Source organism: Bos grunniens, chromosome 1, assembly GCF_055505025.1.
Source record: "Bos grunniens cultivar Pamir isolate PY7600 chromosome 1, Bosgru_T2T1.0, whole genome shotgun sequence".
Classification (NCBI taxonomy): Eukaryota; Metazoa; Chordata; class Mammalia; order Artiodactyla; family Bovidae; genus Bos; species Bos grunniens.
In genome coordinates this window covers 146,645,220-146,665,831 of record NC_141165.1, presented here as the reverse complement: position 1 = coordinate 146,665,831, position 20,612 = coordinate 146,645,220, and the positions used below count along the sequence as shown (strand labels likewise).

Below are 20,612 nucleotides of genomic sequence, written 5' to 3'. Positions count from 1 at the left end.
AGATTGAGTGGTAGCGCTGTGGTATGGGTGAGGTTTGGCTTCTCTAAGGATGAGTAGGTGAAGCTGGCTGTTAGGATGGGGGTTTTCTAGTGCTAAAATGAAGAACTTGTCAGTTTTGGTGACTAGTTTCTATGGTGATTCTTCCGATTCTCTCTCGACTCTTCTTTAACTTATTTTATGAGATCCTGCCAATATTTTACCTGTGGACCGATGTTAGACTCAGGCCTTGCTGTATTTGGCAGTAGTGGGTGGGGGGCAGAGAACAACTGGTTTGTATACAGGCCTTTGTATATAGGCTTTTGCTGAGCCCATTCTTTTCAGTCCCTTTTCTGTCTTCCACCATCTTTGAGGTTCTCTGGCCAGCTGGGCAGGTCGGCTCCCTCTTCTGCTGGACTCCCTCGCATATTCTGGGTGGTGACATCCTCCACCGTTGAACTGGTCACTTCACTGTCCATCTTTTAGCAACTGGGTGAGATTTCTTGTCTGCTGCTGCTTTCCTCTCCCATACCCTTTGTTGTTTGTGGGTTTATGCTTTGAATTCTTTTAAAAAATTGTGAAATGTTTTCAGGTTACAAAATATAATTTAACACACCCTTATTTGGGTGGCCATTTTTCATGCTTTTGGGGCACCTCGTCCTCTTGAACATCCACTCTTTGGGGACTTCACCCTTTATGTATCCTGTCTTACCCAGTGGAGAGTAAAACTTAATCTCTAAGCTTTCCTCGGAATAAGAGCCTGGACAGGTGTCCTGGGCTCACTGGTTAGACACACCTGTCTGAAATTTGAAAGCAGTGCTGTGAAGACAATGGCATGTGAGTTTCATTTCGCCCAGGGGGGCAGTGACCAGACTTTCGAGGTGGCGGCAACAGCAGCGGCCGAGGTCTCGTCTGGTGGGAGGTGGGCTGAGCCTAGTTGTTTTCCCCCTGCAACTGCCCTGTGCTGTGACAGCGGGCATTTCTTTGGGTCCTGTAACCTGGTCTCTGAGCCTGAGCCTTGTGAACCATTTGTTTTTTGCTTAAATGAATAGATCCTGTTGTTTGCAACCAAGAATGTTAACCTATAGCCACTACTCAAATTAACCATCATTAATCTTTTTTCTTATCAGATCCTTTTGTTTTTAAATCAAGGAGAAGCTGCCTATCCATTGAAAATTTTCTTCACATTATTTCTTTCTAAGAACTCCTGTCCTTTGGTGCATATCCTTACCATTCATGATTTGCAGTGTATATTATTCTTTGTATGTTATACTGAACATAATTGGTTTCATGATACTCATGTTCTTTTGAAATTTGCTTCCATTGCTCAGCATTGTGTATTCACATTTAACATGTTGATACATGTAGAGCTTGTGTGTGTGCTGAGCTGGTTAATGCATGTAGGTGTATGTAGTATCCCACTGTATGATTAATCCCATGATTAATTCATTTTCTTAATTCATTTTCTTATTGATGACCATCGAGGATGGTCTTGAGTTTTTAGTATTATAAATAGTACTGCAGAAAATACTCTGCTTATGTTTCTTTGTGTATACATTTGACAGTATCTGGGGTGGAACGTGAATCTTCAACTACTCAATACGTCAGCCACTGCAGCAGTGGTACCAGTTTACTCCCTATCAGCAGTCTGATAGTCCCTGTTTCCCCACTCCCTCACAAACACTTGTCATTGTCAGACAGTCAAATATTTGGTCAGGTGGATACACATGATCTAATACTGAGCATGTAGTGACAATGAACATCTCTTCATTTGTTTCGTAGCCAATAAGACTTCTTTGAGTTATCAGTTTACAGACTTTACCCATGTAATTTATTTATTTTTATTGGATCCTTGGTCCTTTTAATAGGAGTTTTTTTATACGTTCAGAAAGTTAAACCTTTGTCATTGCAAATCTCTTCTCTAGTCTGACTTACTTTGTTGATGCTATGTCTTACGTGGTCAGAATTACTCATCTTTTCCTTTATGATTTATATGCGTTTTGGAAATTTTAAAAAAGCCACCCCTAACTTGAAGTTAATAAGGCATTCTTCTTATAAGAAGGTTATAAGGTATTTTTTAATATTTTAAAGGCTTTTCATATTTAATTGCTTCATTTATTTGATATATGAATGTGAATGTGAAGTTGCTCAGTCACGTCCGACTGTTTGCGACCCCATGGACTGTAGCCTATCAGGCTCCTCCGTCCATGGAATTTTCCAGGCAAGAGTACTGGAGTGGGTTGCCATTTCCTTCTCCAGGGGATCTTCCCGACCCAGGGATCGAACCCAGGTGTCCCGCATTGCAGGCAGACGCTTTACATTTAATTTTGCATTTAGAGTGAGGGGAGGCATCTAATTTTGAATCCTTTCTAACCCCACATGGATCATCAGTTATTCTACATCATTACTTCCTCCCTCATCTTCTGAGGTTACCACGTAATGTATCAGATTCCTTTACATGCCTGAGTCCTCACTGATCGTTTGTCTATCCCTGTACTACTGTCACAGTGTTTTAATTCTAACTTTGTAACATGTTTTGATTTATGGTATGGTGAGTTCTTCTTATTTTTTTTCCCCCAAATTTTCATGATTGTTGGATCAGCTTGTCAACTTCTGAGTGGCTAGTGTGAAAAGCTGTTTTTCTGATAAAACAGCTTTTCTACAGATATTTCTACATGAGCTTCTTTAGGTTAGTGGTAAATAGTTTTCATTCCTTTTAACTTTTTATGTCATTATGTTTTAGGTTTTCTCTTTAAAAAAGCATATAGGAATCTTTTTTCTTCTTAAATCCATTCTCCTACAGCAATTGTGGATTTGACATTTTATATTTGCCTATTTTATTTAGAGACTGTTAGCACTGTGTATTCCAGTTTGGAATTGTTATAATGTGGTGGCAAATTGTTTCCTTTTTATCACTAGATAAGGATCCTCTGTACCCCTAATAATGCTTTCTGCCCTTAATCTGGTTTCCTCAATCTATTTTTTCTTTAATCTGGTTCTATTTTCACATTACATTTTTATTAGTGTTTACATAGTATACATTTTTCTGTCCCTTTTCAACTTTTAAAAAATGTTGTTATGTTTTAAGTCTGTTTTTCATAAATAGCATAAAATCATTGAACTTTCTTTTAAAATCCAGTCTTGGAATTACTGTCTTTTAAGAAGTATGTTTTAATTCATATAACCCTTCTTGTGATTACTACTTTGCATTCTTTCCTTTCTTGCTAAACACTGGATTTTGATCCAGTTTCCTTTTCTTCCTATTTTATTTTTTTAAATTTATTTTTTATTGAAGGATAATTGCTTTACAAAATTTTGTTGTTTTCTGTCAAACCTCAACATGAATCAGCCATAGGTATACATATATTCCTCCCCATTTTGAACCTCCCTCCTGAGTAATATTCCATATTACTCATTCCATAAAAAGGAATGCATTTGAGTGAGTTCTCATGAGGTGGGTGAACCTAGAACCTATCATACAGAGTGAAGTGAGTTAGAGAAAGATAAATATCATATTCTTATGCACATATATGGAATCTAGAGAAATGGTACTGAAGAATTTACAGGGCAGCAATGGAGAAGCAGACACAGAGAATAGACTTTTCTTCCTATTTTAGAATTTACATATTCTGTTTCCATTCTTTCAGCCTATAGAATTCTATTTGTACTAAATATTGCATTTGTGTTAAATAAAGGTGTACCGTTGTTAAGTTAGAACCCTGTTGATGGTTGACTTTACATTTTTGCTTTTAAAATAACGCTTCAACTGATAACCTTGTACATATGCTACTCCACATGTGCTGGTAGTTCTATAATATAAATTCTTAATAGGTAATCCTCTAGGTCAAAGGGTTATGTGTATTTTAAGTTTTAATAGGTAACATCCTTTTGAAGATTATTGTTAGATTTTAGATTTGATAAATATATTAAAGGTAAAATACTTATTTTTAGGGAAAGCTACTCCTGCAATGTTATTTCTAAGGGATCTCAAAGTTGGGTGTTACATCAAGCCTGCCTGGAGGGAGAAAAAGGACAAATTTTTGTATATATACTTTTGGTGATGGAATTTCTTAAAATGAATATGGAGACTGCCCTCTTGAGCTGCAGAGTTTAGGAAGAGCCAAACTGGTGCTCAAGTTGAGCCCATGCACGTTTATTGAAAAAGAGTCCCTCAGGTCTGAGAATACAGATATGCCAGGTACAGACAGTCTCCAGCATCAGAACAAGTTGTATTTCCAGAGTCAGTGGAGACTTGGATACGTTTTCCCATTCCACTTAAGCAGCTGTGAGCAAGGCCCTGGGTTGAGTGGAATACAGAAAAGTTTACAGTGATATTTCTTCCCTGCAGGAGCTCACGATCTTGAGGAGAGGACAGTGTGTACGCAGTGAGGACAACGCAGGGCACAGCGGGATACTCCTTTACAGGAGAGCTGCAGACTGCTTGGGGGGAACGGGAGAAGGATCCCTTTTGGGTGCAGCCCTCTTCAGGGCTCTTTGCCTGTGTTCTCAGCATGGGCAAACGGGTCAGAAATTGCTGAGCTGTCAGCATTTGGGAAAGGGTAGGATTTTCCTAAGTGGAGACTGGGTATGAAGGTTGGTGAAGCCTCGACAGCCTAGGAGTGTGAGAGTGAGATAGGATGGCAGTGACATTTCACACTTGTTTCTTTAGTCAGCCCACCCTTTTGGCAGGAACTGGCATCTAGTCCCTTCTTGACCCTTCCTAACTACTGTTCTAAGCTGATCGGTTAGGCCTACATAGTGTCAACACAAGGTCACTGACTGGTTCCAGTTGGTGGCAGCTGGTTTTAGTGGGCAGCTTTCAAGTCAGGTGGGTTTGTTGGAGATGGTTAGGGTGTTTTGAGCAGGGAAGAATAATGGGACCTGAAATTTAATTGCTGCTTATCCCCCGAAGAGGTCAAGGATAACTACATCTCACCACTGAGCCCTCATGGCAGAACTGGTTACACAGAGAATGGTGTGTAAACAGACATTACACCTGTATGTTGCAGGATTTCTGCTGACCACCATTCCTAGTTGCCATGTCAACAATGGGCTTCCCAGGTGGCACTAACTGGTAAAGAACCTGCCTGCCAACGCAAGAGACATAAGAGACGGGTTCGATCCCTGGGTTGGGAAGATCACATGGAGAGGGGTATGGCAGCCCATTCCAGTATTCTTGCCTGGAGAGTCCCATGGACAGAGGAGCTTGGTGGGCTATAGTCCATAGGGTCTCAAAGAGTGGGACATGACTGATGTGACTTAGCATGCATGCATGTCAACAGTACTCCTGGATAGAAACTACTGTTCTTTAGAGTCAGTTTATGAACCACTTGTATCTGGATCACTTGGTTAGCTTGGTAGAAAAGTAGTTTCCTTAGTTTTATTACAGAATCATACATATATATATATATATATATTTTTTTTTTTTTTTTAGTGGGGAGTGGGTGGGTGCATCTGCGAACCTGCCCCTTGATAAGTTTCCCAGGTAAGAATCACTGCCCTAGCTCTTCAGTTACATATAGAACTTCCCAGTCATTTGTTTGCTATAATGAACTTTTATTTACCGCAAATCACCTCTTTGAGCCTATCAGTATAAAGTGAAATGTTCATTGTATTTCACTAGTTTCTGTTTCCACAGTTGGACTTGGAATGATGGTGTAATTAAGTCAGTAAACAGTGAGTGGGATGTGGAAATGCAGGATGGAAGATGGGCCATCAGGGGTACCGCTTCCTCTAGTGCAGTCATCCACACACCAGAACAAATTAGGATTCAGTGTGTGAAGTGCTGGTGATCCAGCAAACCCCTGAGCTTTGCAAAGCAGGGTGGAAGAGTCATCCAAGAACAAGACATCATTGGGATGATAGTTGAGAAATGCACCTAACAAAATCGTTACTTAAATGGTTAGGAATATATATGTGTTAACCCAGGTGGCGCTAGTGGTAAAGAACCCGCCTGCAAATGCAGGAGAGGTTAAGAGACGTGAATTTGATCCCTGGGTCGGGAATATCCCCTGGAGGAAGGCAGGGCAACCCACTCCAGTATTCTTGCCTGGAGAAATCTCATGGACAGAAGAACCTGGGGGACTGGTCCATAGGGTTGCAAATAGTCAGATACGACTGAAGCGACTTACCACGCATGCATGTGTTAGTCAGCTGAAGATTAACACTGAAGACTTGGATTAGTTAAAACACACATTCACTTTTCTCCTTAATTGGTCTACATTTTTCCCTTTATTTTTAATCTAATGGGTCTATCTGGCTGCCAACAGTGAATAGGAAAGGACTGGTCTTTAGCAAGTTTCTGGAAAAGAGTCAGATCCTAGACAACCCTCTTGACATACTTCAGTGTTTTAAAATAAGAAATTAGGTCCTGCATAATGTAGTGCTTCATTCAGTTCAGTTATTCTGTGTACAAAATTGGGTTCCTTTTCCCTTGGCCTTCCTTTTTCCAGAACTCTCCTTTACTTCAGCCACGTTTGGTTTGCCACTTTAACACACACACACACACACCCTTCCTCCAACTCAAATGCACACCCAGTCTTACTCATGCTCCAAGAATTTTTGAAATGACTGACTATATTGATCTGATCCATCTGAGACCAGGAGATCAGGAACTAGAAGTCTAAGAGGTTAGGCTAAGAGGAAACCCAGTGGCCCTTGCAGTATCTAGGTTCTCTGAGTGTTCATCATAAGGTTACAGTTAAACTGAAGTTACTCTGTCCTTGGGGAGATCTGTGATGGTAGATCACTCACTTTAGAGACTGAAATTTAAATGTCTTAAAGCTAGTGTTTATTTAACACTTAATGCATAGTAGACACCATACAAACACTTTGATTTAAGCCTGTTATCCTTATGAATGTAGTTGTCATTTTACTGATGAGGCTGAAGCTTAGATTAAGTCACTCCCCTTAGTTTCATCTACTCTAGTGCTTTTCAAATGAAGCATTTCACAGCATGGTTTTAAAATCTGCCTTTTTGATGTTTGTAGTGTTTCATCATAACAGCAGAAAGGTAATACTAGCTACTGTATCCCAGGCCTTAACACTCTGGGTCTTGGTGGCTGTAGGTAGCAAGCAGGGTTCTGAAGAATTGGGAATCAAAACAAGGACTCCTCTTGTAGCCAAGCAGTGCAGATGAGATGAATAGTCCCAAGAAACACCCTTCAGTGCGACCTACCTATGTAGGGGCTCCATGGAGTCCAGTGTTCACTCCAGGGGTTAAGAGGAGAAGTTTATCTTGGCAGCAGATAGCTTGAACAGAAATGGGGGACAGGCCAAGGGGATGCCCTCAGATGAGAATACTGTGTCCTAGGAGGCAGGAATGTTCCCCTTAGTATTCTCATAATTTTTTCCCATTGTCTTTTCTTGTGTAAATAGCTTCTGAAATTACAGTTTGTATTGCAAAAGAAAAAAAGACTATAACAAAATTATTTTAAATCAACTGAAGACTCAAGAGATTTATTTGGTTAGAGTGCATAACCCATTTGACAAAAATGTTGAAAAGAGTTGCTTAATACAAATACACATTAAATATGCTAACAATTATAATTAGCTACATATATGTAAGAGATGTAGTCCTATAATTATGGAGAAAAGTTGCATAGGAATCTGAACCTGAAAAATTCTCTAAATCAAATCATTAGCTTTTCACTAACAAAGGAGGATTAGTTCTTGGATTAATTTTACTATAACATTAACGTACGCTATATTTTACACTCTATATTTTACAAACGAGTTCTCTATCTCATGTAAGCCTCATACCAACATTTTAAAGTATTAGCCCAATTCTGTGGAAGGAGAAACAGGCTGAGAGGAAAAGTGGATTCTCTTACCCCACAATGTTATTATGTGGCCGAGCTGTTGAATTTGAAGCTACATTTGGGACTTAATTTCACGTACGAAGTTTTTGATTAAATCTTCATGTCTTGTAGGGAAAAACAGAGGTTAGCTCTCAGATGTCATTTACCTTACTAATTTTAAAAAATATTTCATTTTTAAAAAACAAATTGTCATAGCCTGTCAGTTTCCCCTTAAGATTCAAAATATCCATTTTACAGTAAAGTTATCTAATGGAGTTATTACACGGGGGAAAACATCGATTTCTAAATCTTTAAAACACATTTCTGGACAATCCATGATGTAACCAGTGGATAATAGTAGTCCTAATTTTCAATTACAAAGATATTCTGGAAGCTTGTTTCAGAATGTGTTTAGTCCATATTTCTTCCAGTGGAACTGTTGAAAGTGTTTATGAACAGTTTCATAACCAGAACGAACAAACCATAACTTTAAAATTTAAAATGACACGAATACATGTTCCACTAAAGATACAGATGTGGGCCTGAGGATTAAAGTAAAATTACTGGCATTCAGGCTATGGCTGATAAGTCTTTAAAATGACCTTACTCTTACAACTTAATTTAAGGTGGAACATCCCAGTGACCAGATAAAGATTAACAGAAAATAATAAAGCCTACAGTCAGAGTTGATCCAGCAGGGTGACTCACACTTCTTTGTCACCGTCCCACAGCAGCAGTTGGTTCCATGTGAACGCGTGTAACAGGCACCGTGCCCTGTTAATGCTAACATGTAGGAGTCAGTCCAAGGTAAAAACCCCTATCACGATTAGCATTAACAGCACACAGCCCACAGCAAGCCTCCAGCACTCGGAGGATGAGACATAGAGAACTTAAACCACAGATGTCCCCTTCCTGGTTTGCGCCACCTGCAAGAGAGAGAAAAATGATCGTGTACACACATGCAGTTATAAAGCTGGAGTTTCAGAATATCAATCTGAAAGTAAAAAGTTTTTTTTTAAGGGAAAGAATTTATTAAATCCTAGTTATTTGTGGAAAAGGGTAGAGAAATTGGCAACTAAAGGATGATATTTTTACCTTTAAGTGTATTTGAAGACTATCTTAAAATTTGTTTAAAATTCTAATGTAGTTTTGAAGTATTCACACGTATGTATCATTTTCTTTATAACAAAAGCGAAAGCACTCTTCAAAGTCCAAAATGCTGAAATGCAAAGGGGAGACCTTGCTTCCTGACGTAGTACTATCTTTTCTGATTTATCTCTCTCCTAGGAAGTAGGTAATTTAAGTAGAAGGCCAAAATATTAAAAATAGTACTCAGGGATTTATAAAGATTAAACTGAGTTAACTTGTTTTATAGAGGTAGATTTTGGGCTAGATTTTCATTCTGTAATAAAGTGTTGTGGTTTTACCTCTTTTCTTTTTTTCTTTCTTTTTTCAGGAGATATAACACAGGCAGTGGAGGTGTTGTCTAGAAATGAATTCACCATAAGATGGCCCCCTCTTCTATTTAGAGATTCCTTAGGGGAAAGCACTACCAGTGGCTTTGGTTTTGATCTACGTAAAGGAAGTATGACTTACAGAGCGCTGGGTTTCAGACTACTTGCCTTCAGCAGAGTGGATTAAAAAAAGAAAAAGATGAATTTGCTACTTCCTGTCAGGGACTGATTTTACTCTCTGAGATACAGTGACATTTCTCCCACAAGCTTCTGGTTTCGGTGTTACTACAGCAGAACCTAGAAGTTAGAGTATCATTCAAGTGTGTGGTTGCCTTCAGCACAAGAGGGGAATCACCTTCTCTTTTATTTAATCATGAAACCAGCTAGATGTGAAATTGTGATTAAGTTCAAAAGAAGTGTATAAAGTTAAAAATTCCCCAATGAATATATTTTGACAGGGCAGAATATCGTGGTTTGGAAATTTCCAGACTAAGGAAATTTGTCATTACTGATAGTTCTTTTTTCTCTTGAACTTTGCTGTTTTCTGAGATGAATTAATGATGAAGAACTTTGAATTCAGTGATGTCAGTTCAGGATTTTAGTTTTTTTTTTTTTTTTTTTACAGATTTTCAGTCAATAAAGGTTGTAAAGATAAGGACTTTTTCCCCTCCTTCACAGAGCCTTGGACTCAGTAAATGCACATTAATATCCCAACGTTACTTCCTCCGGCCAATACAATTCAACCTTCTTTTAAAGAACTGTGTCTAATTTGTTTTTAAGGTAAACTGCTTGCATACTGTTCTTCCAATAAATTTTACTCCTGGTCTTTAAAATGACATCTGAGCATAGGTATGAAACGAAATATATTTAGTATAATAATCAGAGTCTTTTTCTCTTTCATCTTGTTTCACAATTGCCTGGTGTGAGTGTTCAGAAAAGTGGCAGTGGTTTTCACAATATTGTATTACAAATTGTAGTAGCTTTTTTTTTTTTTTTTAACCACACAGCATAGCATATGGCACCTTAGTTCTCTGACCAGGGATCCAACCCATGCACCCTGCAGTGGGAAGGAAGTGTGGAGTCTTAACCACTGGACCGCCAGGGAAGTCCTTTAACAACTTGTATTTTTTTTTATTGGTTCAAGCACTAAAGGTATGCTGAAATAAAAGTGTCCCACGGGTCTCCTTTTGTTCTCAGTACTCAGACGGAAACTGTGGTACTGTGTTATCAGACAGACCCCTCAGGCACGATGAATTCCTAAGTCGTGTCTGACTCTTTGTGATCCTGTGGACTGTAGCCCGCCTCAGGCTCCTTTGTCCATGGGGATTCTCCAAGGAAGAATACTGGAGTGGGTTGCCCTGCCTTCCTCCAGGGGATCTTCCCCACCCAGGGATCTAATCCAAGTCCCCTGCATTGTAGACAGATTCTTTACTGTCTGAGCCACCAGGGAAGCCCCCAAATATGCTACACAATTTTAAATATCACTTAAAGCATAATGAGAGATGAAAAGCATTAATCCCAATAAACCACATAAAGAAGAACTATCCCAGGATAGTATTTTTAAAAGTATAGTCAGCAGACTTTGAGACATTAGAGTGACCAGCAGGTCACTCACCCAGCAGTGTCAAACTGCTCACTTTCACTGTTTTCACCTGGGCTTGCAAGGAGAACCCAACGACAGAACTGCTATGCGTCTGAGTGGAAATTAGTGATAACAGACAACAAAGCCTAGTCAGTTAGCCAAGGCATTGGGCACAGGATGATGTCAGGAGGTATTAAAAAACGAAGTGGTGTTATTCTGGAATTAGAATAGCCACCCAGCTGGTAGAGTGGCAGAGGAAGAATTACAGACCCAGCAATCAATAGCTACAGAGGCTAACCATTTGAAAAGACTGTAACCAGCGTGATGTGCAGTATAGATCAACACCGAGAAATTTATATAGATTACACAATATGAATTAGAGTGAAGGTCTTGACTGGGATTCTTCTAAAGATCTACTTCAAACCCCTTGCGCCACAATACTTTTAGGCCTACAGTATGAAATGTCCATTGTGAGTATAAACTTGACTCTAGCACAGTTCTTTTCAGGAGCTGAAGATGCCAGCATGCTAAGTTGCTTCAGTTGTGTCCAACTCTTTGCGACAGACACCATGAACTGTAACCCGCCAGGCTCCTCTATCCATGGGCGTCTCCAGGGAAGAATACTGGAGTGGGTTGCCATTTCCTCCTCCAGGGAATCTTCCCAACTCAGGGATTGGGTCCGCAGTCTCTTATATCTCCTGCATTGGCAGGTGGGTTTTTTTTACCACTGTCAAAGACAGGTTCCAAGTTAAATATAGTACCTGAGAGTATTTATTATTTAGTAGAGAAGAAAAAGTCACTCAGTCGTGTCCGAATCTTTGGGACCCCATGGACTGTAGCCTACCAGGCTCCTCTGTACATGGGATTTTCCAGGCAATAGTACTGGAATGGATTGCCATTTCCTTCTCCAATTATTTAGTAATTGAATGTCAAAACTACTCCTTCTTATCTTGAGTTAAAATCTGCCAAAGTGCAGTAGTACCTGCACTAGATACATAACTACAATAGACATCCTTCATTATATGACAAACCTGTTTCCTCTGGTAGTCAGATCTAACCTGAAGACAGCACTCTGGGGAAAGTTCCCTTAAGGTATGCTTTACTGAAGGATTTTGTTTTTTTTTTAGGGGAGCATATGATTTCAACATATCCTTTTATTCTTACCTTACTGATTTGCCAGGAATGACATTAGCTGTATATTCAGAGTAGAATATGTTTTAGACTTGTTACTAAGGATCTCTTCACACATGAATTATAAGTTAGATCCTTCCACAACTTTCTATATCTCTGTGTTTTCTTATTTTGCTTATTTTCAGCACCAACCACTTAATATTTGCATACCAAAACAACTGCATGCTATAAAGTTTTCTTTAAAAAGAAAAGTCACAGTGATTGACTCTCATAACCAAGCCATCAGGGACAGCTCTCACTTTACTCAGCATGAAAGGTACAGATATTTTGATACTATTAATTTGCTGTTACAAAGTGAATATACACTTATTTCTACTAAAAGGCATGATCCTATATTGATGTAGTCATACAAATTCTAGCTCCAAAACCATTTTAATAGGTGAAAAATAATGAAATTACACTTTTGAAAATTAAAATGATTAAGTTTAGACAACTTCCTTGAACTATTTCCCCATTTTTATTTAATTTTCTTATATACCAGTAAAAAACATAACCATTAAAATGAAATTCAATGTTGATTCTTATTTGGATCTACTCACTGAAAGTGACTACCATATATAAGTGTATAAGAAAGCATTTATTTTCTTTCCCACCAGAACTTACCCTATGTTTTGAAGTCCCTGTTTTAAGTCATAAAACTAAGTGGTGAAGTATGTAAAAAATCAAGATCCCAAGAAAGTCTATACTTGCCATTGTTCATCTTTGGAAGAATAATCTCTTGATTAACTTTTGACTTAGGGTGCTTGCACACATGATGCTCCAAGGCCCTGCCCTCTAAAAATTCTACATCATAATGTTTCCCTTCCCTTTTACTTTGTCTGAATTTCTTACCATGAGAACCATTGCCTTTGATAGAAGAACCAAGATGGCAGGTAAGGTTTCAGTTAAAAAGTCCTTGAAATACAAGTCAGTTATTTGGAGAAGGAGAAGAAAGGTGGCGTAGAAGCCCCTGCATGGACACGTCGACACAGACTTGCTTATTAGGTTAGTTAGCTGCTGCTGCTGCTCCTGCTGAGGGTGATTTACAGGAAAGATACACCCTCAATTATCTGAGAGCTCCTCCTTTCCAAGTCCAGCCTAAAAGAGTCACAGATTCAGTACTGAAAACAGTATCACCTGAGATTTACTTCAGTCCTCTGTGTTTCAACCTCTGTGTATTATAAAACTGCAAAAAAGTGTTTGATTTCTCAATAATTCTTCATAAAAACCTTCGATATTTGGTGACAAAAAGAAATATTCAAGTGACTGGCTTTCTAAAGTGTGTATCTTTGTGTGAAGTTTTTTTTTAAAATCACTTTGTGTAGAAAATGAGTATTCCGTGTTACATTTCAGTAACTGATTTTAGAGTTAAGTCAACTTCTGTGGTGTCAGGAAATGGGGCAAAGAGGATTATGTTCCCCTTGAGTTCACATGCATTCCATCATTAAAGAGGGATCGATGCCCAAGGAGTATGTTGCTTTCTCTGTTTAAAAAAAGTTACAAATGAAAATCTTAAAGTTAAGAGGAATTGATGATGTGACCTGCTACCAAATGAGATGGTATCTAACTAGGGACATGTCTAATAAAGCACACAAATGCATCTTCTAAAAGTAAAATGGATTGTTCTGCAGAAATTACCCATATCATGACCTCTTGATGAATAATAAATTTACTTTTCATATCATTAAGTTTACATTTAAGGAAAATTCCCTGTATAAGCCATTGTTGGGGAACAATTACAAACTATGTCATGATATTTTCTTTCATTTACTTCTATAAAAATCTAACATCACTTTTTTTGAGTTCTAATTAAGAATTCTTTAATGAAAATACCTGCTTTTTCTAAATTAAGAGCTCTTGACTAAAAAGACTGGTTTGCACATGAAACAGCTTTACTAGAACATACCTATGTGTCTTTTGAAATTCAGAAAATGAGTGTTTTTAAAGATATATGCCAATAATGATTTTAACACATAAAACTAAGTATTTCATACTTTCGAACTGTCTCAGAAGAAAGCCAAGATGGATACACAGTATCACCGTGGAAACATTATACTGAGGGACCATTTAATTGTAAATGTGCACAAGAGGAAGAATACTAGTCTTAAGACTATTATTCTGCTTTTCCCAACTTTAAAACCAGGAAGTTTTCACTGAAACTCCTTTGGAACTTACTTACAGGCTAAGTAACCTTTCCAGTAGTTCTGTTATGGACAGTGATTAATACTTTCAGATAAGATGGTGGGGGAAAAAAAAAAGGTTAGATATATTTGCCCCCAGAGTCATTCTGTGGAGGAAGCAGGAGGAGTAGGTTGAGTGTTCACAGAGGGGGCTTCCTCCACGCCCTGACCTCAGGCTGGCTCAGCTTTAGGGCTGAAACTTCTGGAAAATGTTATCAAACCAACACGATAAAGACCAGGGGTGAGAAGGAGAGAACTCAGTGAGGATGCATTCTACTGCTGAAAGTCATAGCCCTGAATCCTTCCTTCCTATGGACACACGAGGTTTCCCACATACCTGACAACTTCAACTTTAAAGGATCCTATGTCCAGAAGAGAATCTGAATCATAAATTTTCTCTTTTTCACTTATGGCTAATTTTCAATGTCTTTTCTCTTTCCTTCCCTCCACCTCCCCCAGCTCAGGGAAAAGAAAAGGGGGTGGCGGTTTTCAGCACTGGATGTTTGCCATCCTTTTGGGGTCACCTTTTCCAGAAGGCCTCCTCTGTGCATCTGAGTTTACAGGGCTTATTGTCAACACTGAATTTCAGCAAAAAGCCTCCTTTAACACTTCCTATGGGTAGGGTCCCCTAGGTCTGCCATTATAGGAAAAATCAGCTTTTTTATTTCTATGAGCCACAGTTCATAAACTTCTATCTCTATACACCATCAGGGCAAGGAAAATTTTGTGTACCGAGAAGCTACAGTTTGTGAGACAAACTGAGCAAGTTCTGGGAACTGTTTAGTTTTGCCCGTTTAAAAATTTATTTTTCTTAAGATGTGACAAGTATAGGATACCCTGGGTTACAAGGCAAACACAATACCAGTTACTTCTACGCTCATAGCATTTTACTCAGAGCCTTAACATACCGAGCGAGTGTGTTACATGTGCTGCTCCACACGAAGTGGTCTCTAGACACACCCTCATACACACTCTCAGGCTCCAGACAGTCCTATTTCAATTGCTCAAGGTTAGATTTGTCCACCTTGCCTTCTTTCTCTGGCAGAGCGGAAACTCCTGGAGGCTGGGTTCTCTGTCTTCTGCTGTGACCCTCCCTGCTGTCTACCCCAAGGCTGTCAGTCCTCTCTGCGGACTCAGAGAGAGTACTCACCACACTGCACTGTGGTGATTATTTTATTCCTTTATTTCATTCCTTAGTGCTGACTGCGCCTGAGGGCAGGGACTGGCTCTTACTCTGGGGCCTGCTGTGTTGCTTGGTAACTCAGTAACTGCTTTAAAGGCTCAATCTGAATCCTCCAAAGGCATTTCAGTCTGCCCATCTGGCTTGGCTGTGACATGGGAGCGTTTCAGTAAGATCTAACTAATAAGCAGGTTCTTGGAGAGTTAGGGTAGTAGAAGCTTATAAATGTGAAAATAGATCAGTGAGGTTTGTTGGTTTTCCAGATGAGTAGGGACCACAGCTCCAATAATTTGGCCACCTGATGCGAAAACCCGACTCACTGGAAAAGACCCTGATGCTAGGAAAGACTGAAGGCAGGAGAAGGGGACATCAGAGGACGAGAGGGTTGGAGGGCATCACCAACTCAATGGACATGAGTTTGAGCAAGCTCTGGGAGATGGTGAAGACAGAGAAGCCTGCTGTGCTGCAGTCCATGGGGTTGCAGAGTTGGACACGACTGAGTGACTGAACAACAAAGGACCATTTACATTGAGAAGATCCTAGGCTTGGACCTCAGTCTACAAAGTATAATCATTAATGGATAAAGCTGGAGAATTCTACCAGATATGATCATCTGAAGTTGTAGATAAAAATTAGGTTCTATTCCTGTTTTTTTTTTTTTTGGAACCACACTTGGATGCCATAATCTTGTTTTATTTTCCTTATTCTTAGGAGATAACATGCCAAAACATTTAGAAGTGAGATGCTAGGTCTGCTTATAGGTACGGACATAGAGAGGCGGAGAGGGACAGAGAAATAACGCAGACGTGGCAGATGCTAACCATGACTGAATCTCAGTGAAAGGTCTGCTGTTTTCAACCTGCCTGGGTTCCACCCCTGACCCCAGCAATGTGACTAGCTGTGTGCTACTTGGCAGTTGAATTGAGCTCTTTAAGTTTTAGCTGCTGTGTAGATGAAGTGACAGGATGAACGTAAAGCATTTGTCGGGTGCTAGGCTCATCGTCACAGTGGATGCGAGAGCCACGGTACTAACATCAGTCATGAATACTTGCTGAGTGCCCATAAGTCTCTGTACATTTATTACATGTTGCACTTGTTTTAAAAGTACAAGTCAAGATACATTTACTACTGTATACCTGAATCATTATACAAATTAGAGGTTATCAAAAAACCTGTTAAGACAGCTAGGAACCTATACTGTATATAGAACATTCTCATTTATGAAGTCATGACAAAAAACGTCATTATCTGTCATTGTCCTTATTCAAGCATCAGCTTCACAATTTCATAAAATTAGCTGTTTGATAGACTTCAGTAATCTTTTCTTCTGCCAGTTCTTTAACCTTATGGACCCACGCTAATTTTTTAGCATTAAAATAGAGGTATTCATAGCCTATGCCCCCTGACCGATGTTAAGCCTCATTTTCCGGCTAGTGTGTCATCTTGCCTAAGGGAACTGTGCCTTTTGGTTCAAAGTGCTTTTCTACTTTGCTGTGAGTCCTGGAGTTGTGAGTGAGGAGGCTGAACTGCTCAGATGTGTGGCGTGTTCATTTGAGGAGAGATGCACTTTTGGGGTGGTTATGCTTGAAGCCCTGAGTGTTGTAAGCCCAAAGACAAGACTGATGGACACAGCCTAAGTGTTTCATGGCAGGAGAGAATTATATAGCAGTGATCAAATTTAAAACACTGTATTTCCTTAAGAGTCAGAGATAAAGCAATATATATATATACAAAGAATAAAGTAATACATGTATGTGTGCGTGCTCAGTTGTGACTCTTTGCAGTCCCATGGACTGTAGCCCACCAGGCTCCTCTGTCCATGGAATTTCCAGGCAAGAATACTGGAGTGGGTTGCTATTTCCTACTCCAGGGGATCTTCTGCATTGACAGGCAGATTCTTTACCATTGCATCACCTGGGGAGCCCAATACATACATATATATGATGTAGTGAAAAGGTAGGATAAAGAGAAGCTTTTAAAGTTTTAATATTTTTCCTTGAGAAAGAAACGTTTGACGATTTTCTTATTCTATCCAATTTCAGCCAACATGTGACAGTTTTGAAGAAGTAAGATCAGTGAAAGGCAAACGTACCTTCTCTAGTTAGTTACACTGGTACTTACTCTCTTTAGATACAGAGGCTATGAATCCACTGAATCCAGCTGTGTCTTAGGAGCTATATGGAAGTGAAAAGGTACTCACACTGGAATCAGAATTTCATCAGCTTAGGAGACTTTGGAGATGACTTTCATCCCAGCCACTCATTCATTATAGAGATGAGAAGAATGAGGCTTAGGAATTTGCACAGAGCTGGGACTTAGAAACCTGCCATGATTCCCAGGTTGGTGCTCTTTCCATACCAGGTTTCTGCCCTGTGAGGCAGAAGGCCTCATATGAAAACAACAAAGGTGTTAAAATCAATACCTTCATCTAGGCAGTGGCCAGTGACCTCACAAAACTGTAGAGATGCCAACTTGTCAAGACAGAGGTGCTCAATCCAGGAGCAAGGAGGAGTTCTCCTACCAGTCTCTATCACTCAAGTTATTTAGTCCTTCTAGGTCTAAAAGAGATTATGAAACTCCACCCGCAGGAGGGTCATGGCTGAGATTCAAGGACGCCCGGAGCCTCCTGACACTGAATGTAAAATTGGGTGTGAGCACGCACATTAAAAAAGAAAAAAAATCTGGGAAAAGCATACATAACCTCCATGAGATTTGACACAGGAAAAAATAATGTTAACTATTTCTTTGATATGAAAAATTTCCTTTCAATTGAACGGTAGATCTTAGTCATGACATAAAACAGCTGATGAAAAAACTTTTCAAAAGTTAAAACTTAGAACTTTTTCTTGGGTGGCTTTTTTGATTCACAGAAGACTGATTTGATGACAGAAGCAGAAAGATGAAGGTTATTAATTTTCCATGTTTGTGACTGGAAAGCCCAGAATGATAAAATTCACAGCACATTCTACCTAGTTATGCTACTGCAGTTGAACTGCATGCATAGCAATGGCATTCAGGGATTTGGGATTTTCTAAGACCAAGAAGTTACACTTCTTACACATGATTAGTTAGGTAAAAGCAGACTAGAAATTTGGGCAAATGTCACTGTTCTGCCTTGAAACAGTGTAGGTATCAGTCAGTGATCAGGTTTCTCTTTCTCAAGAGGTGTGGTTAGGAAGCTTGGTTCTGTGGCTGTGGCAGCTGACCCACTGTATGAGGGAACCCGGTTACTACCAGCCATTACTGACTAGTCAGTGCAGTAGAACTAACTCCTTAATGTGCTTTGGTTCCCTGAAAGGGAGACAGCAAGTAAAAGGGACCTAAACATAAACGGAGGTGAAATTCTCCTGGTTCCCCGCCTCCCCTGCCGCCAACATCCCACATCCATACCTGAAAACAGGCTTTATATCTTTACATTAAGGACCTAGTGACCTTACCAGAGAAAATATAAGCTCTCAGAGCCACGGGTCCTCATGGGCAAAGTGGGGACGCCACCATCCACCCTGCTGAATTCCTATCACTGTGACTTATCAAACTAGATAATAGGAAATTGCCTCGACAACTTTATAACTTACATACTCTTCCCGCAGATAGACAAATACTTTACACATATCCATTTTTAAAAGCTCAGTCCCATGCTTATTAAAAGTTTAGCTGCCTTAGTCAGTTACACGACTTATTATGTTAAAGCCATATATCAGAAGCACTACTTCAGAGGGATGAATACAGAGAGTAACTTCAGCTTTATGTCAGCTTTACATGAGGTCATATGAAAAGTATGCCTCTACTTTACCTCACCTATCTGACACAAAATATAAGCTAAATTGTGAGCATCATTAGATACCCCTAGCCTCTTCCAGTCGCTTGGGATCCTGGATTTGCTGTGTAATGTTGGAAAAGTAACTTCACCTCTCTGGTCCTCAGTTCTCTCCTTCTGAAAGACTGGATTCTAACATATCTTTGTCAGTTGTCAACTTCAGTAATTCCAGGTTCCATTTTATTCGTAACCATCCCATATGCCTATTTTAGATGACAGAACATTCATAGACCTGGTCACCCTTGGGAGCTGTAATACATGGAGGGCGGACACACACGGGTTTTTTTTTTTTTGGTAGGGGGGGGAGGAATAAAGAAAGCTAACCAACGTACTCTGCCCAAGTGCACTTTGCCACGATGGAAGCAAAGAAAAAAACAAAAAGCTCCCGAAACGCCTTCTCCTCGGTCCTCACGTCTATTAAATGAGGACACTGATACCTACGACGCTGTGATTCAAACTTGTATAAAATGAAGGTATATTAGTAGTTATTTTTCACAAGAAAATAGAAAAGGCGCCTGTCTTGAAGGCAGTCCCTTTTGAGCCAAGCCACCCTGCCCCTCAAGCCTGTCCTGCACACTTGTCCGGCCGCCCCATTAGCTAAGCTCGCCCAGGGCCACGTCTCCGGAGGCATCTCTCCTACCAACTCAGGGAACTTTGGAGAGAAGCCGAGGGCCGGGTCTCTCGCACCCCTCCTTCCCGTCGCCCCTTCCCCCCATCAGGAATCCATCTCCAGCCCCCTGATGACCCGGGCAAGGTCCCCGGGACGGCGCCCCTCGGACGGCCGCCGGCGGGCGCGCGGGGCCGGGCGGGGCGCCAGGTGGTGGCCACGTGCGCGCCGCCCCCGCCCCCGGCGCCCGGCGCGGGGACCCGGGAGCCTCCGGCGGCCCTCCCGCCCGCCCGCCCGCCGCGTTCTGGCGCGTCCCAGCCCGGGGCAAAGCCGGCGTTACCTTCCTTCCTTCCCCGCGTCGCGTGATCGCCGCTGAGCTGGGCTGCGCCGGCGTCCCCGAGGCCGGAGGCGGCCCGACGGGACTGTGGCGCTGCGCCCCGGCTCGGCCGCGCACAGGAAGCCCGCGCCTGCGAACGTGCGACCCTTTTATAACCCACTTGTGACTCATAACCGACCAGGCGCCTTTTCTGTAAACCCCCCCACTTCCCCGCCTTGCCCCCCTCCCTCCTGTTCTTGGAACCTACAGCGCGAAAAACTTTTTTTCTTTTTAAAGGAAAAGTCGAAAAAGCCCAGCGCGGGATTGGTGTTTTCCCCTTTCCCTTTCTCGTGGGTCATTGTCTCTCTCTCTCTCTCTCTCTCTCTCTCTGTGTGTGTACGGGTGTGTGTGTGTGTGTGTGTGTGTGTGTGTGTGTGTGTGTTTGCTCTCGACACACGTCGTGTACTTTCCGGCCCAGGCGCTGCAAGGCTCGGACTCCCAACCTTTGTTCTGAATGAAAAGGAAACGCAT

At 40.7% G+C, this 20,612-nt stretch overlaps 1 protein-coding gene and 1 pseudogene across 4 annotated transcripts in view; one reads left to right on the top strand and one right to left on the bottom strand.

Annotated features, from left to right (window-relative positions):
• The window catches only part of MRPL39 (mitochondrial ribosomal protein L39), a 26,806-nt gene extending 16,698 nt beyond the window's left edge, over positions 1 to 10,108 (top strand). For all 4 annotated transcript variants that reach the window (XR_015167669.1, XR_015167670.1, XM_086412330.1 and 1 more), the window contains 2 exons: positions 5,411 to 5,461; positions 9,232 to 10,108. Coding sequence is in view for 2 of the 4 variants with exons in the window: in XM_086412330.1 (XP_086268456.1) it covers positions 5,411 to 5,449 (39 nt within the window). In the remaining 2 variants the exon portion in view is untranslated. The remainder of the gene's footprint in view (positions 1 to 5,410; positions 5,462 to 9,231) is intronic.
• On the bottom strand, positions 8,408 to 20,612 carry LOC147380264 (uncharacterized; annotated as a pseudogene).